Genomic DNA, 18,720 nt, shown 5'->3' with positions numbered 1-18,720 from the left:
TGAAGCATAAGTCACAAAATTGGAAACAATTATGAATGAAATAAACTAGTTAGTTTGATAATATTGTTTTCATCCGGTTGTGCAGGCGAAATGGCGTACGTTGTCTTGATCAACCTCTCTGATAATATCCTCGAGCAAGACATCCGTCATGTTATGTTCTGCACAAGCTTGTTGAAGCTCGTCCACTGTAATATAGCCACTTCCGTCCTTGTCGAAGTATCGGAACGCTGCAACGAGATGTTCCTCGCGCTCTAGTTTATTAAGGTGAACTGTTGCAGCTATAAATTCTCCGTAATCGATGGTGCCACTATTGTCGATATCAGCCTGGGAAAGAAAAAGGAGCTCAGATTGTTATCTCTGTATCCGTCATGGTTGAAAGAAGGGAAGGAATGAGAAAAACACACACAAAAGAACATGAAACTGATGTTCCGATATTTGTTTCACAACAAACTTACAGCATCCATAAGGCCCTTTATCTTTGTATCCTTCATGGTTGAACCATATCTTCGCAAGCCAGCTTTGAGTTCATCGAATGTGATTGCACCGCTGTTATCAGTATCCATAGCCGTAAACATTTCCCTCAAACCTGCAATCTCCTCATTTGCTTCTAAAAATCTGGCTGCAATAGAAGAGCAATATCCAATAAAAAAATGAATAATTACCTCTTTTGAATTCATTTGCAGCTAAGTTGTATTTTTCACAACCCTTTTCGAACTCGATGCAATGTTTAGTTTGGATGGTTTTTTTTTTTTTGCAGCGTGCTAATTTGTGCTTTGAATCTGTGAAATTCTTTGCTTGCTGGGTAATTTTCCCTGATTAAAAGATAACCATTGCAGTGGAATGTGACTTAAATTATTTAATATACTGCTAGATCACACAAAGCTCATAGCTTGTGGGTTTACTGGACAAAGTTAGCTAAAACAAGTTGATCAGATCAAATTACATCAGCTGTAGTTTTGCTTGCATGAATCATTACCGTGTTTGGTCAATGAATTGTGTCACTGCCTTCCAGTTTGATAGCTTAAATATTTTATGAGCAGTTAGTGTTAATTATATATTTATGTGTAAAACCACATAGTTAAGAGGTTCATAAAAGGGAGAAGAAATTACATGTCAAGAGGGGATGAGGAAGGTGTTTGATAAAATATGTGAGAGACATAAAGTATATGTTAAATATTTTGTAATGCAAAAGATAAACAAATGAAAGATTTGGTTTGGTGGTTAGGTGATGGGATTTCAAGCATTTAGCCCAGGTTTAACTCCCCACAAAAGCATGTTTTGTTTGTTTAGTTTAAATTTAAACAAATATGGTGTTGACACGTGTCATCATCTTATTGGACAAAAATATTAAATAAAAATATATAAATATTAAAAAAAAAATTTAACTAGTTGAGGAATAATGAATAAGCACTAGATGTGTATCTTAATAAATGAACTGAAATAAGAAGTTGGTAAATTACTATGTGAGCACTAAGGGTGCGAATGTATAAAGTTTATAACAAATTAAAAGAGAGTTATTGATATTAAACATAAGTATTAGAATAGAAACTATTCCAAAATAAAAGATGCGATGGCCTAACTATGCAATTGACAGAAAAATGTCAATTATGCCAGTTAGATGAACGATTAAGTACTCTTGAGTACAAGAATAATGGTCTAACCGTGTAATTGGCAGAAAGGTGTCAATTATGCTAGTTAGATAAAGGGTTAAACACTGTTGAGTAAGAGGATAAAGAATATTGTGATATGAGTGGGGCATAAGTGATATGAAGGGATATAATATATATATAATGTATAACCACACATAATTGGTATGGAAGAATGCCATAAATGAAATGTATAATAGTGTAAAAAAAGCACGAAAGGATATCACAGTGGAGATGGTACAATGGTGTATTATAAGCATGATGAGATGCTATCAATGAAAATAAAGGTTTAGGACTAAAGAGATAAATGGAGAAGAAAATATAGAGGAAGATAGGTATGCTATGCATACTATAATACTTAAGATAATTGTGAATGGAATACAGTTTAGAGGAGGAGGATCATAGAATCCTTAAGGAATATACAATTTAGTACAAATTAAATATAAAGATCGTACTTATGTATACACAAAGGTTATTTTATAATATTATGTATCGTTAAGTAAATACTTATGGTGTGTTGTTTCCACGTGTAGGTAAAAAAAGAGATTAATTGAGTAAGGAGTGCAGCAGTAGCAGTGGGTATCATTAGTTAGGGTTGACTCTCATCAGTAACGGTAAGATAATCTTATTCAAATTATAAACTTAGTTGGCATGTAATTAAAATATGGTAAACATTTTGTAATGTAACTAAGTGAAGATTTGAGTATGTTGCTTTAAAAAATATTCTATTTTGTGGTTAATCAAATTAAAACAAAATTTTAAGGGTTATAAAATATCAAAATTTGTTTTCAGTGATGTGACATCCATATCTAGTGTACGGAAGGGTATACTTGAGTTAGGTGTTACATTTATTGGTATCAGAGCTATAGGTTTACCCGATTCTCAGACAAAACCGGGTTTAATTGAACTGAGAAAAAGATTACATGCCACTAAGATTGGCAAAGTTACTGATATGATGTCAATTAGAGTGTGATAGACATCACTCCTTACTAACTTGAGTGTTATTATTATATATGTTCTAATAGATGTCGAAAACAAAGGAAAAAAGTAGATAATATTGAAAAGATGGTCGAGATTAAAAATCGACCCAAGAGAATTCGACATGACTTCAGTATCATGTTTTAGAAGGGTAAGAGTTGTTAGGGATTTTCCTCCATTCTGTGGAAGGAATGCCCCATCGTTTAACGATGTTTTTGCAATTAAGAAATACTTAAGTGAAGCATTAAAGTATTTAAAGTATGGTTAAATCGAGTAAGCAGAAATGAATAAGCGGTAAGTACATTGACTGCTAAAAACTAATAGAAATTGAAGTTGTTAGTGTATTAACTGATTATGAGTTGTCTAAGAGTAAATTGGTTACTAGAATAATTTTAGCATTAACTGCTATGAAATTATTGCTACAAAGTTGTCAAGTCTTTTTAGTAAATGATGTGGATAATTAGATTTTCATAGTTGAAATAGAGAATGTTTCAACTATTCGAGAATATTTTAAAGGGATATGGAAAAGATATACGGATTTCCTCAATAAGGAAATGAAAGTTTTTAAAGTAAAAGTATTCTATTCAACTTAATCTCGTGTGAGATGATAACAGTAAACCCAGTGGGTCATGGTGCAAAGATGAGTTGGATAGGTAGTAAATAATTGATAAAAATTCTAGGGGCTATGTTTCCAGTGAACCGATGAATTATCATTTTATGAGTTAAAATCATATTGGAAATAAGTTGTTTGTCTTTAGAGAAGATTATTTCAGAAAGAAGCAGATATTATGTAAATTATAGTTTTTAGTGAGAAAGTAAAATCATCGCTCAGAGTGATATCGATAATGATGGTGAAGAAAATGATGTCAGAAAGATATATATATATATATATAGCTTTTATGGTTAATGATATAGATACTTGAATAATTAATTGAGAGATGGTGAAGAAAATGATGTCAGAAAGATATATATATATATATATAGCTTTTATGGTTAATGATATAGATACTTGAATAATTAATTGAGAATTTTTTGATAATCTCACAAAAATTTGGGAATTTATAGATGTCTTTGTAAGTAAATTTATTGAGTTACCTCCATATTGAAAGGTAGAGTTCAAGGTTAATAGTTATTAAGGTATTGAACATGTTTCCATGATTTAGTATTAAATGACTTAAGTGAGTTAAGAGAATTTGAGACTCAATTATAAGAGTTGATTTAGCAAAGTTTTATCAACTCGAGTATTTTATTTGGGGAGGTATATGTGTTATTAACGAAAAGAAAGATAAATATAGGTGGTTATACATAAATTTTGACAATTAAAAAAAGACTTTTCGAGAGAAGAATTTGTTTTCCAAAATATCCAAATGTGAAATTCTGGTTAGCATAGATAACTTTCATTTGCCAGGTTGTTTTAGTATACGGTATAAGAGTATATTCTAAGAGAAACTCATGTTGTTGTAAATTAGAAATTTCCCTAAAGAATGATCATGAAATTGGACTTATTCGGGGCTTGTTGGGTACTATCTAAAGTTAGTGAAGAAATTTTCAATGTTAGCTTTGCTGCTAACCAAGTTTTAAGGAAAGATATGTCTTTTTGGGAGCATGAAAAAGGGTCAAGAGAGTTTTGAAATACTAAAGAGGATTGTAACATGAATTCTAGTATTTATACAACTTGAGTTGGATAAAGATTATGTAGTTTTTATTAAGGCATCTATCAAAGGTTTAGGAAGTGTGCTTATGCACAAAGGTAAAGTTGTGACATATGCCTCGATAAAGTTAAAGACTCACAATAGGAATTATCTACACATGATTTAAAGTCGGCCGTAGTTGAGTACTTTAAATGATTTGATATTATTGCTTGTATAGTGAGCTATGTTATAGTGGTGCTAATTACAAAAGTCTTATGCTGATTTAAAAAGAAAAGTAGTTGAGTGGCAAGAAAGTGATAAAGTTTTACTGAAAGCATTGATTTAAAAGGAAATATTGTGGTTTGGACTTAGTTCGAGAATTAGTGAACCTTAGTAGATTTTATCAGTTAGCTTTTGTCTCCTGAAATAGACAAGACCTATAATGTTTTCATGTGTCATTGTTTACTAATGACCAATAGAATCCATTGCATGTTCTTACTTTGGGAAATGGGGATTCGATTAAAGTTGAATTATGAAAAAGACCCAATACAGATTTGGATTAGAGAAATTCAGGAAACGAGTAAGAAAACATTTTTTTTAGTTGAAGTATAGTGGAAGAGCATAAAGCTTTAAATTCGAGGAAAAATTTTATTAAGGAGGGGAGAATTGTAATACCCCAAATATTGATATAAGAACTATTTTGAAATGATTCAAAATATTGATTAAGAAAGATGGAATGGCTAGGATTAATGGTTAAGACTAAATTATGACTATGGATTTTTAAGAGGGAAATTTGGTCTTTTATATGAAAGAAAATTTAAATTGGTATTTATAATAAGGGAAAAGGGGATTAGGTTGAAAATAACAAGCTCTTTTCTTCTTTCTCTTTCTTTTCCCCCCGTAGAAGAGCTCTCTCATAAGCTCAAAGGTAAGTTTTAAATCAAATGGTTTATTCTTTAAATTTTTTTTAGCTAATGAATCCTTGTATATGTTGGAAGCTTAATAAAGGTTTAGAGGGGATCAAAACTAAGTTATGAAGGAAATATTAGAGATTGAGCAAAATGTGAGGGTTATGTTGAAATATGAATGTTTATGGATGTTTATTTGTAAATTTGACTTGTCAAATAGGTATATAAGAGATTAGAAGCCTTGATATTGAGTAAACACATATTAGAAAAAGTGGTTTGATTCTTAGAATAGAAGGTTCTTGAATGGTTTGAGATGTTCAAAGAGACTAACTAAAGGAAAGTTAGTTAAATTGTTGATAGTTGAGTTTGGTAGCATAATAAGGGCTTTATATATGAAAATTTGGTGAACTGTTGATAATTTTTGGGTGAAAACATGTTGTTCTGGGCAAGGGGTATCGATACCCTATGAATGAGTACCGATACCCTAAGACCAATTTTGATAAACATCTTCAAGAGGTATCGATACCATCAGGCATGTATCAATACTTGTAAATATCAAACTTAATTTGGGTACCGATACCCCAGTAGTGTATCGATGCCCTTCTAAAGGGAAGTAACAGTACCGTACTTAGGGGTAGCGATACCTCTTGAGGGGACAATGTGAATTTTGTTCCTTAAGTAGCTAAAGTTATTAGAATCAAATTATATGTTTAGGTTATGATAATGACTTAGGAAGTTAAAAATAAATATTTTGATTCATGTTAAGTTATAAGTGTTAGGAAATATACTAACAATTGACATTACACATGTATTTAATGAATGTTGGATATATAAAAATCAACCTCCCGAGTTGAGTAAGGCGAAAGGCAAGGGCTAAGTTCTGGAATAATTATCTTCTCATTTTGGATATCTAAGCAAGGCGAGCCATGTGAGTACATTTAAATATGTACGTAGATGTTACAATAGACCTATTTGTATGACTTATTAATGTAAATTGGTGATTTACAAAGGGCACTAAGTGTGCAAAATGTTAATAAATCATACTAAGTGTATGAATTTCAGATAGGGCGTTTCGTACGCTAAAATGTTAAGAAATCACACTAAGTGTATGAATTTCAGATAGGGCGTTTCGTACGCTAAAATGTTAAGAAATCATACTAAGTGTATGAATTTTAGATAGGACGTTTCGTACGCTAAAATGTTAAGAAATCATACTAAGTGTATGAATTTCATATAGGGCGTTTCGTACGCTAAAATGTTAAGAAATCATACTAAGTGTATGAATTTCAGGTAGGGCGCTTTGTACGCTAAAATGTAAAGAAATCACACTAAGTGTATGAATTTCAGATAGGGTGTTTCGTACGCTAAAATGTTAAGAAAAATCATACTAATTGTATGAATTTCAGATAGGGCGTTTCGTACGTTAAAATGTTAAGAAATCGTACTAAGTGTATGAATTTCAGATAGGGCGTTTCGTACGCTAAAATGTTAAAAAAATCATACTAAGTGTATGAATTTCAGATAGGGAGTTTCGTACGCTAAAATGTTAAGAAATCATACTAAGTGTATGAATTTCAGATAGGGCGTTTCGTACTCTAAAATGTTGGGCGTTTCGTACGCTAAAATGTTAGAAAATACTAAGTGTATGAATTTCAGATAGAGTGTTTCGTACGCTAAAATGTTAAGAAATTATACTAAGTGTATGAATTTCAGATAGGCGTTTCGTACGCTAAAATGTTAAGAAATCATACTAAGTGTATGAATTTCAGATAGGGCGTTTCGTACGCTAAAATGTTAAGAAATCATACTAAGTGTATGAATTTCAGATAGGGCGTTTCGTATGCTAAAATGTTAAGGAAATCATTCTAAGAGTATGAATTTCCAGATAGGGCACTTCATGTGTTAACATTATAAGAAATCCATACTAAGTGTATGGATTTCTGTATTGGACATTTTGGGTGCTAAAGGACAAGAAATTAATACTATGTGTATGAATTTCCATATGGTAAACATAAGGGTATACACATAAGAAATACATAATAAGGAAATGGATCTTTATATTGGTAATGAGTATGCCAACCACACAGATTATAGAAATAGTTGAGGAATAATGATATAAGCACTAGATGTGTATCTTAATAAATGAACTGAAATAAGAAGTTAGTAAATTACCATGTGAGCACTGAGGGTGCGAATGTATAAAGTTTATAATAAATTAAATGAGAGTTATTGATATTAAACATAAGTATTAGAATAGAAACTATTCCAAAATAAAAGATGTGATGGCCTAGCTGTGCAATTGATAGAAAAATGTCAATTATGTCAGTTAGATGAATGGTTAAGTATTGTTGAGTAAAAGAATAATGGTCTAACTGTGTAATTGGCAGAAAGGTGTCAATTATGCTAGTTAGATAAAGGGTTAAACACTGTTAAGTAAGAGAATAAAGAAAGTTTAATGTATTGTGATATGAGTGGGGCATAAGTGATATGAAGGGATATTATATATATAATGTATAACCACACATAATTGGTATGGAAGAATGCCATAAATAAAATGTATAATAGTGTAAAAAAGAATGAAAGGATATCTCAGTGGAAATGGTACAATGATGTATTATAAGCATGATGGGGTGCTATCAATGAAAATAATGGTTTAAGACTAAAGAGATAAATAGAGAAGAAAATATAGAGGAAGATAGGTATGCTAGGCATAGTATAATACTTAAGATAATTGTGAATGGAATACAATTTAGATGAGGAGGATCATAGAATCCTTAAGGAATATACAATTTAGTACAAATTAAATATAAAGATCATACTTATGTATACACAAAGGTTATTTTATAATATTATGTCTTGTTAAGTAAATACTTATGGTGTGTTGTTTCCACGTGTAGGTAAAAAAGGAGATTAATTGAGTAAGGAGTGCAGTAGTAGCAGTGGGTATCATTAGTTAGGGTTGACTCTCATCAGTAACGGTAGGATAATCTTATTCAAATTAAGAACTTAGTTGACATATAATTAAAATATTGTAAACATTTTTTTAATGTAACTAAGTGAATATTTGAGTATGTTTCTTTAAAAAATATTCTATTTTGTGGTTAATCAAATTGAAACAAAATTTTACGGGTTATAAAATAACAAAAAAAATTTCCGTGATGTGACATCCATATCTAGTGCACGAAATGGTATACTTGATAGGGGTGTTACATTATAAATCGTATGTACAGGTGGTAGATACGACTTTGAACCTCTAGTTAAAGAACTAGGAACCATAAATATCAAGGTCAAAGATAGGAGAGAAGCCACAAGCACAAAAGTTTGATAAGTTGATATAGTTCAATGAAGAACTTGAAGATAGAAAATTCTAACAAAGAAAGTTAATTGATAAGTATGATATGCCTTACAAATGCAAAGACATTGACTTTATATAAATTACAAAGGGACATGGTCGAAAAGCCTTGTATCTATTCAGCTAAGGTGCGAACAAAGGGTTATGCCTTTTACGAATGCATGTGACTTTAATGAATGTATATGACCCTTGGTTGAGGCACCAACTTGAATGTTCATGTACTTACCTGAATGAGTAGCTGATGGTTCAGGTAGATATCTCCTTGAATGCACTTGGATTTGACCGAATAGTTATGTCTTGGTTCGACCTTGAATGATCATAATGGTTAAGCTAATTGCTTCTTTGAATTTTTGTGATGGTTCGACTACTTAGGAACCTCCCTTGGATGCACATGATGTATAACTAAATGCACATAACTCTTTATTATCTTTGGCACCAAGATGAAAGCACAAGGTGTATGGTGAAGACACATGGCACTTGATGAAACTACATGGTGCTTGATAACAAAGTAGGTCCTTTCAACTCCTTAGCTGAGACTTGAGCTCTATTAGTGGCTTGCTTCACTCAAATTCACTAGTAAGGTCCCTAGTCTCCAGCTCTCTTCCAGATGGCTTTAGCTCACATGCTTAGCTTTAAGCTACCTAACAGTTGAGTTTAGCTCCTTAGCTTTAGTTTTGAGCTCTTTTGAGTTGATTGAGCTGCCATCTTTCAGCATTGATCTCCTTAAGCTTCCATTCCTTAGCCATTTTACTTAAATAAAGCAAATTAAGGTAAGTAAGTAGATGATATAATATAAATATAGCTAATAGCGTATGATAACATAATACACGCCTACGAATGAATGCAAATGCAATCTAAAACATATGCAAATATGTATAATATAAGGTAAATATGACATAAAATAAATATAAACATATGGATAACATGTATCATGCATAATAATCATGTAAAATGCATAGTATAAGGACTAATGTATGGAAACATATATTCTATCATAAAATGCATAATACAAAATACGAATATGTCATGAACGTGAATGATATGCATAACATGATATCCTAAGTATATTATGATATAAGTATGAGACATATAATATAAGAATACAAATTCAAGGTATAAATTAAATAAAGATGTGTAAGGATAGAAAAAGGTCCCTTTACTTTCATCCTTATGAATAAAGATGAAAGAGTGATGAACATAAGTACGTGTTTGAGTATGCTCACATCATCCCATTCTTTTGGCAATTTATCCATAAATCGAAGTTATTCCTCAATGAATAATCATTTGTTGTTAGGTGATTGAGTCCTCATTTTCTTTTTCTAATGGAATATTCACATCTTTTTGCTCAACCTACAAAACAATAGAAGACACGTTTTTTGGTTTCTTGTTAGAAAAAGTCTCATCGATCATAGGTCGTGTCTAAAGGTATTTTCTAATTATTTCTTTGTTTGAAGAGGAACATGTCTTTTGGGATTCTCCTTCGTGTTGTTTGGTAACATTATGATCATTCCTCATGGCTTCAATACTTTGCTTCATTCTTGCTTGATCGTTCTACACTTGTTTTGAAGTTAAGGGATCCAAAACAATATTCTTTCCTTCATTCTTGAATGTATATTGGTTGGTGAAGCAATCATTAATGGTCTTTTTATAATATTGCCAAGGCCTCTCAAGTAGAAGAAGGCTTGCATATTTATGTACAACATCACACAAGGCTTCATATTTGTAACTTCCAATGGAGAACATAATCAATACTTGTCTTGTCACTTTCAATTCTCCTCCATTGTTGAGTCATTGTAACTTGTAAGGATTGTAATGCTTGGTTGTATTTAGGCCCAATTTCTCCACCATTATAGTGCTTGCAACATTGGTGCAACTTTCTCCATAAATGAATATCAAACACATATTTCCATTAACATGACATCTTTTATGGAAGATGTTTTCTCATTATTCCTCTTTAGTGGCCATTTGAGTATTCAGAACTCTTTTGACTACCAAGATCTCACCATCAACAATAGCCTCTACTTCCTCTTTAAGTGTTTATTCCTCATTTTTTTCTTCATGCTCGAATTCAACTTCACCATTGTCCAAAAGAAGCATTGTATTTTTATTGGGAGATTGGTTGGACATTTGACCTTTACCAAGGCACTTGAAGCACTTGATATCTTTAGTGCGTTCATTGTTGATCACTCGTTTCCTTTTATCCTTTTCCACAATTGTTTGCTTCAATTTTAATAGTTTAACCATCTCCTTAATTTGAAGAGTTGTGGACTTCTTATAATTGCTTTGACTTCATATTGGTGTTGTAGAATTGCTACTTTAGGACATGGATATTTTCTTGATTTGGTATTCAAATTTCATGGCCATGTGCACCATTTCACCTATTTCCACATAATGTTGTAACTCCATCACATTTTTAATTTTTGGATTAAGACCAACAAATAATCTTGCCATATTTACCTCTTGGTCCTCCTCAAAGTTTGCATGGATCATTGCAACCTCCATCTCTTTGAACAATCTGTAAAGTAAGTGAAAGCTTAAAAGAGATAGACTTGGACAATTGATGTAGGGTGATGAAGTTGGGCTTGAATATAAGTGAATATGATGAAGATAGGGGTTGGTTTGATGGTTGTGAGGCATGATGTAGGCTTATGAAAGAAAGGGATGATGATGTTGGTGATAAGATGACAATATCTTAAGAAAGACTCACAGAAGACCCTCTACTAAAGGGTATAGATGCAACCTTTATATGTTTTCTTAAGGGGTGGTAAATAAGGACTTGGACCTATTAGATATGAGATTTAGGAAACATAGGTATTAATGGAAAAATAGAGGGGTTGATGCCACAAGTAAAGATACTTGATAAGTTTATAAAGTCACAAAAGGACTAAGTAAAAACTGATAACTCTCACAAGTATTTTTAATGATCAAAAGGTTGATTTTATACAAATAAAATGCCTAAGTATTTAAAGGAAATGAAAGGGTAGGCCGAATGGATACATGGTGTTTCGGTAAGCCCTTGTTTCATTTCATAAGTATATAATTATTCAAGTACAATGGGTAATGAATAGAGAGGATGGTTCAACTAGAATGAGGGGTAAGTCTATAAATGAGACAACACAGATAACGAGCTACATGAGATCGACTCGATCAAAGCTCGATGAATACTCGACTCAAATAGACTCGACTCGAGCTTGATCTCAGCTCAAGTTTTTAACGAGCCAAAATGAGCTACTTGTTACATTACTCTAAAAGTTCGTGAGCAGCTCGAAAATATAATATATTAATATTTTATTTTTTAAATAAATTATTAATAATAATAACATTTATGTGTTGATTTTTTTTAAAAAAATACAATATAAGGTTTTCATGTATTCAATGTTCAGATTTGAGTTTGAGTTTGAGGTGGGCTTGAATATAAGTGAATATGATGAAGATAGGGGCTGGTTTGATGGTTGTGAGGTGTGGTGTAGGCTTATGAAAGAAAGGGATGATGATTGTGGTGATAGGATGATAGTATCTTAAGAAAGACTCAAAGAAGAATCTCTACTAAAGAGTATAAACGCAACCTTTATATGTTTTCTTAAGGGGTGGTAAACAAGGACTTGGACCCACTAGATATGAGATCTAGAAACCATATGTATCAGTGGAAAAATAGAGGGGTTGATGCCACAAGTAAGGATACTTGATAAGTCGATAAAGCCACAAATGGACTAAGGAAAAAGAGATAACTCTCACAAGTATTTTAATGATAAAATGGTTGATTGTATACAAATGAAATGCCTAAGTATTTAAAGGAAATGAGAGGGTAATCCAAATTGATACATGGTGTTTTGGAAAGCCATTGTTTCATTTCATAAGTACATAATTATTCAAGTACAAAGGATAATGAATAGAGAGGATGGTTTGTCTAGAATGAGGGGTAGGGTTGTAAATTAAGCTACACAGATAGCGAGCTACTAAAGATTGACTCCATCAAAGCTCAATGAATAATCGATTCGAATGGACTCAACTTGAGCTTGAGCTCAACTCGGATGGACACGACTCGAGCTCGAGCTCGACTTGAGTTTTTAACGAGCCGAAACAAGCTACTTGATACTCGACTTGAAAAGCTCGTAAGTAGTTCAAAAATATATAATATATTAAGATTTTATTTTTTAAAAAATAAATTGTTAATAATATTAACATTTATGTGTATTTTTTTAAAAAAATACATTATAAGTTTTTCATGTATTTAAGGTTCAGGTTTGAGTTTGAGTTTGAGGCTTTGGTCAAGTTAAGTTTAAGATTTTTTTTCATTTCGAGCCTTTTCAAGCTTTTATGAGCTTCAGTTCATGATTTTGAGTTTGAGTCAAGCTTGAAAATTTTAGGCTCGTGAGTTTTCGAGTTGAGATCTATTTCAGAATTTTCGAGTCGAGTCGAGCGCAACAATACTCAAGCTCGACTCTGCTCATTTACAACCCTAATGAGGGCTCATGTGCTTTAGCCAAATAGTGTTTGAACCTTATCATGTTGTCTTCCAGATGAGTAGTTATGCCTTTGGCTTAATAGGTTCTTCATTTCCATTTGAATTTGAGCACCTAAAGTATGTCAGATGGTAGGATGGTTTGTAGCCTTATATTGGATCTTTCTTTTGGTGTCATGTGCATGCCAGGCCTTATGCTTAATGTATCATGTGCTCCACACCTAAGGAAGATATAAGATGCTGCTATGGTACTCCTTAGGTGCTTAGGTGACTTAGGTAGGTGTCAAGTAAGTAGCTAGGTGAGTTTGAGCTAGCTAACTCATGCTAACTAGCTAGTGACACTTCAGCTACTCAACTACCATTTTAGCTACACTTCAGCTGCCTCCATTCCACATCTCAGCTACCAAGTCCTAAGCTGCCCTTCAGCTCATTTAACTATTTTTTTTAGCTCTATTAATATCCTTTGAGATAAGTAAGTTAGCATAAAATTTTATAAGCTAACTCTGAGCTAGCATGCTTATTGTTTAGCTCCACCAAGCTACCAAATGATGTGTAAGCTAGAATCATTCCAAATACATGTTGTTGTCTATATGAACCATACAATTAAGCTAAGATAGTATAAGGATGAATACATGAGCTAGCATAAACTTGATATAAGCTAAGTATGAACATGCATAAGCTATTAAATGATACAAATTCATAGTAATAACATAGATTAAGCTAGGAATGAAGGTAAAACATAACATATGCATAATATATACTAATTATATGAGTGTGGAGCATACTATTAAGCTTTATACTTAATGAATATGAAAATTATGATACTATCATTCATGATTAATAACCTAAAGATAAAATGCATAACATAAGGTAATATGTAAAAACAATAGATGACAACATAATGCATATGAGCATAATATATCACATTAACTCTAAGTATAAAATGTAAAAAGAAAAGAAATGAAAAGAATAAGAAAACTCCCTTAATCTTTAACCATGAGAAAGATACAATAAGGAAGAATAGTAAATACGAAAATAGGATTGTATCATCCCCCTTTTTTGAGGCGATTTGTTCCCAAATCGAAATCCTTGATATGCTCAAATTCCCTCTTCTTAAGGGCATTTGTATCATTTTTCCAATCACAACACCTTATGGTCGAATGATTATCCTTACTTATATCTCTTGGGTTAGAAGCTTTCATTTTCCAAAATCCTTGTTCTTTCACTTGTGCCTCATCGAATAGGCATCCTTCAAAAGGTGTCTTTTTACAAAGACTTCTCATAGGCCTTTCATTGGATAGGAACATACCAACATTCTCCTTTTGGGATAAGTTTTTTTAAATGACTCCCTTGAAACTGCCCCTTCACGTGAAACTTCCTGCAAGATGAAAAAATGTGTTGGTTGAGATAAATGGGTACTTATCTCTTGGAGGCATTGGTCCAATACATTATGATTTTTCACTTCAGCATATGTCCTTTGGCTCCAATCCTCACGAGTTTTCAAAAATGGATTAATATTTTCACTTTCTTCTATTGGAATGATACATCTGTTGGTAAAAATGTTAGACTTTGTGTAATATCCCCAAAATAGGGTTAGTGACTAAAATGTAAGTTTTTGAAATTGTGTGATCAAATTCAGAAAATTTAAAAGTTTAGGGACTTAATTATAATTTCTTTATGTAGGACTAATTAGCCAATAAGGAAAGATGAGAAAGTATAATGGTCATTTGATAAGAAAGATTTTTATTTTTTTTATGGGATATAAATCACGTGGAGAATGAGAGGAAATGAAAGAAAAGTCTGGAGACTTGGTTTAGTTATCCTCTTCTTCCCATGACTTCATTGGTAAGGTAAATTGGTTTCAAGTTGGTTATGTCTTTCAATTTAAAGTTGGTTTTGATTCTTGGAGTGATAAAAAAGCCTAAGGGAAGCTTAAGGTTGCTTAAAACTCAAAGAGAGATAAGTTATGAAAGATTGAATATGAAGAGTTTTTAAGTGAATTATTGAAAGAGAGTTTTTTAATGAATTTAGAAGTCATATTTGACTTGTCATCAGTTAGAATAAGAGATTAAAGAGGTTAAAGGGGATGAATAGCAAAGTTGAATAATTGGTAAGATTTTTAGTTTCAAGTGTCTAGTAAGATATTGGATGTTTAGATGTGTTAAAGTGATATAAGATGGTTTAAGTAAGTATAGTTGAGTTTAAAGTAATGAGAGGAGTTTAGATAAGTCTTGGTAAATTTTTGGGTTAAAGAAATGTATTCTAGGCATGGGGTATCAGTATTGTTCATCCAGTACCGATACTTCAAAGCAAAATAAGTAGAATCTTGACCTTGGGTATCGATACTGTTCATACAGTATCGATACCATAGAGTAAAAATGGATGAAATCTTTAAGAAGTATCGATACCTAGTGTCTAGTATCGATACCATTATCAAGTTATAAATACAGAATGACAAAATGGTATCGATACCTTGGGGTATCAATACCATAAGAGGGTAGTATCAGTACTATAATAAGAGTATCGATATTATTAATCTTGAAATGCTAAATAAGTGGTTCTTTTAGCTTAAGTTATATTGATTGGTTATAAGAAATTCGAACTCCGATATTCATATAAGTCGTATAATTGTGTAGATATCGATCGGAAGTGAGTATCTGATGATTCAACGAGATAAGATCGAGCAAGAAAGAAATAAGTGTATAACTTGGACTAGTGAGGCTAAGGTCAGTGCATTCTAGTTGGTATATGATGTTTAATTGAAATAAGACTTGCGACGAGTCTATTTCCTATATTATAATGCATGAATTCAGGAATATAAGCATGTGTTTGATATGAGTATATGTGTTATATGTTATTGTATATATAAATTACATGATCTGTGTGAATATATGTTAATGTGATAAACCATGTGAACTGGTATAAATGATCTATGTGATTACATAAAAATATGATATAAGTTATATGATATGGATAGAAGGGATTATATGAATATGTAATATCAGTTATGTGCTAAGGAATCATGTGAATATATGTCTATGAGAAGATATAAGAATAAGATATAAGCCATGTGATATGAATTACGTAACTACGTGTTATTGACTTAAGTAATTATATGAACATGTGACATGTGAGTATGAATCCTATAAAATGTTCTAAGTTTAAGTGAACTATATGACGTATGTTATATTGTACGATAATGATTTAAGTGAATATATGATAACAAGGTATAAGTTATATGAATTAGATCTAGGTGAACTGATATAATAGACTTATGTGATTAAATAAAGACTGAGATAAGTTAAGTAATATTATATATATAATAATAATAATAAAAGAATTGAATATAAGTTAGGAGATACTGACATAAGTAATTATTCTAACATGTAATATTAGTTGTATAGTAAATATATATGAAACTATATGAGAATACATGTCTAGTTTACTATGTGAAGCTGAACTAAGTGAATATATGAAACTAGTATAAAACTTATGTGATACAGATGATTAGGTAAATTTGTGAGATAAGTTATATTGTATTAATATACGAATTATATTAAAATATGTATATGAGTATTTGTTTAAATTATATGCGTTGATATGTGAAAAATAAGAGAATAAAGGATAAGTTATATGATATAAGCTATGTGATTACATGTATATGTTAATATACCTTGCTTGCATTACATGTTATGTGATATGTGTTATAAGACAATGATCTAAGTGACCATATGAAAATGGTACATGAACTATGTGATAAAAACTATGAGATTATATGCCTATGTGACATAAATTATATGATACGATACAAGAGATTATATTCTCATACGATATATGCTATGAGATATGATCCATGTGACTACATGTGAAATGATATAAGTTATGTGATGATTTGTGGGAATATGTGGTTATATGAAAAATATAAATGATAATGCTCATGTTATGTGATATGATAGCTAGGGGTATTGTTGGCATGCCAAGAGTAGAGGGTTCTATGTGGTCTTTCGGGATATATATGTGGTCCTTTGGGACAATTATATATGTCACTCAGTGGAAATTTATACGAGCTGTGGTGACAACATTTCTGCACAACCTCAATGTACTCACATATCTTTATTTCTCACAAGTGTACATGGGATATTAAAAATATATAACATAAATAAATTCTATATGATGATTATGTGTTTTGTTGTGTGGAATGTATGATATGATGTGTATAAATGTTAAGTACAAGATTAGATGATAAGAGGGATTAATTAGAATAATTTTGATAACTATAAGAAGGTTGAGAATGATAATGATGAGATATGTGTATATATGTATTGTGTTATATGAAATATTTTATAGTTTTGTGTGATATTATTGTATGAAGTGTTCATGCATTATTAGATAATTAAAGTTTCCATTATATGTTTTATATGCCTCACTAAGTCATAGACTTAGCGTGTGAATGTTTCACACATAGGTTTCGAGAAGATTAAGGAGAAAAGAGGGACAATACAAGTCAGCTTCTCATTTCCGAAGATCAGATTAAAAAAGGAATGATTAGTATGCATTTTTGTTTAATAAATATAGTTGGCATGTAATCAAAGAATTAAATCGGATACGCTCTGATAGGTTTGTAAAACTACATGTTTTTATTAAATAGAAATTTTTTGGTTTTATTTTAGTTGTCCAATTGAATTTTTAGTTATTTTGTAACTGTATATGATTTGAAAAGTAAGGTGACACCTTAGGCTCGTATCCGGGTCGGGTACTGGTTGGGGTGTTACATTGTGATTTTCTCTTCCTTTGACTTATAAACAACTTGTACTTTCTTAAAGGTTTCCAAATCTTGATCTTATTTTACTTCCTTCGATGATATGAAAGTAATGTGATTTTGCGTCCTTTATGCTTGAATGTATATTGGTTAGAAAAAAAAATCATGAATAGCTTTCGTATCATATTGCCATGGCTTCCTAAGTAGAATATGACTTACATGCATAAGAACCACATTACAAAGTACTTCAAGTTTGTACCTTCCAATGGAAAATAGAACTATGACTTGCTTGGTCACCTTTAACTCTCTTCCTTCATTTAGCCATTGTAGTTTATATGGAGTTAGATGCTTCAAGGTTTCCAAACCTAACTTGTCCACCATGAGGGTACTTGACACGTTTGTGCAACTTCCACCATCTATGATCATAAAGAATACCTTGTCTTTAATCTTGCATCTTGTGTGAAATATGTTTTCTTGTTGCTGCTCCTCATTGGCCATTTACAAGTTTAAGATTCTCTTCATGATTATCAACTCACCACCTTCGTCAGATTTTTTATCTTCTTATTGTTGTTCAACTATTTCTACTACTCTTTCTTCGAGAACCTTTTCTTCAGATTCAGAAACAACTTCTCCATCATCCAATAGCAACATGGTATTTTGGTTGGGGCATTGATTAGAAACATGACCTCTTCCTAGGCACTTGAAACACTTGATATCTCGTCCTCTCAGAATTACTAGTTTACTTCTCCTTACCTCGGTTAGTCTTCACCAAGTTTAGCTTTGGATTTTGTGTCTCCACATTCCCCTTTATTTGCAAAGGAGTTTGTTTTCTGAAGTTATTGCATTCTTGCCTCCATTATATTGAAGAAGTCTTTCCTCGGTTTAAAGTTTTCCTCTTGAGTTGACGTTCATTCTTTATGGCCATGTGTACTATTTCTTCCATCTTAACATAGTGATGTAATTCAACAAAGTTAGCAATTTTAG

At 31.7% G+C, this 18,720-nt stretch overlaps 1 protein-coding gene across 1 annotated transcript; it reads right to left on the bottom strand.

The window, feature by feature from the left end:
- Positions 1–69: 69 nt before the first annotated feature.
- LOC120197591 (calcium-dependent protein kinase 4-like) lies at positions 70–18,234 on the bottom strand. The gene is made up of 3 exons (XM_039199069.1): positions 18,102–18,234; positions 456–619; positions 70–324 (listed from the first exon to the last, which is right to left on the bottom strand). The coding sequence occupies exons 1-3, from the start codon at positions 18,232–18,234 to the stop codon at positions 70–72; spliced, it is 552 nt and encodes a 183-aa protein (XP_039055000.1).
- Between the last annotated feature and the right edge of the window lie 486 nt (positions 18,235–18,720).

Source organism: Hibiscus syriacus, unplaced genomic scaffold (assembly GCF_006381635.1).
Source record: "Hibiscus syriacus cultivar Baekdansim isolate YM2019G1 unplaced genomic scaffold, ASM638163v2 tig00117048_pilon, whole genome shotgun sequence".
Classification (NCBI taxonomy): Eukaryota; Viridiplantae; Streptophyta; class Magnoliopsida; order Malvales; family Malvaceae; genus Hibiscus; species Hibiscus syriacus.
This window is presented reverse-complemented; position numbering and strand designations above follow the sequence as displayed.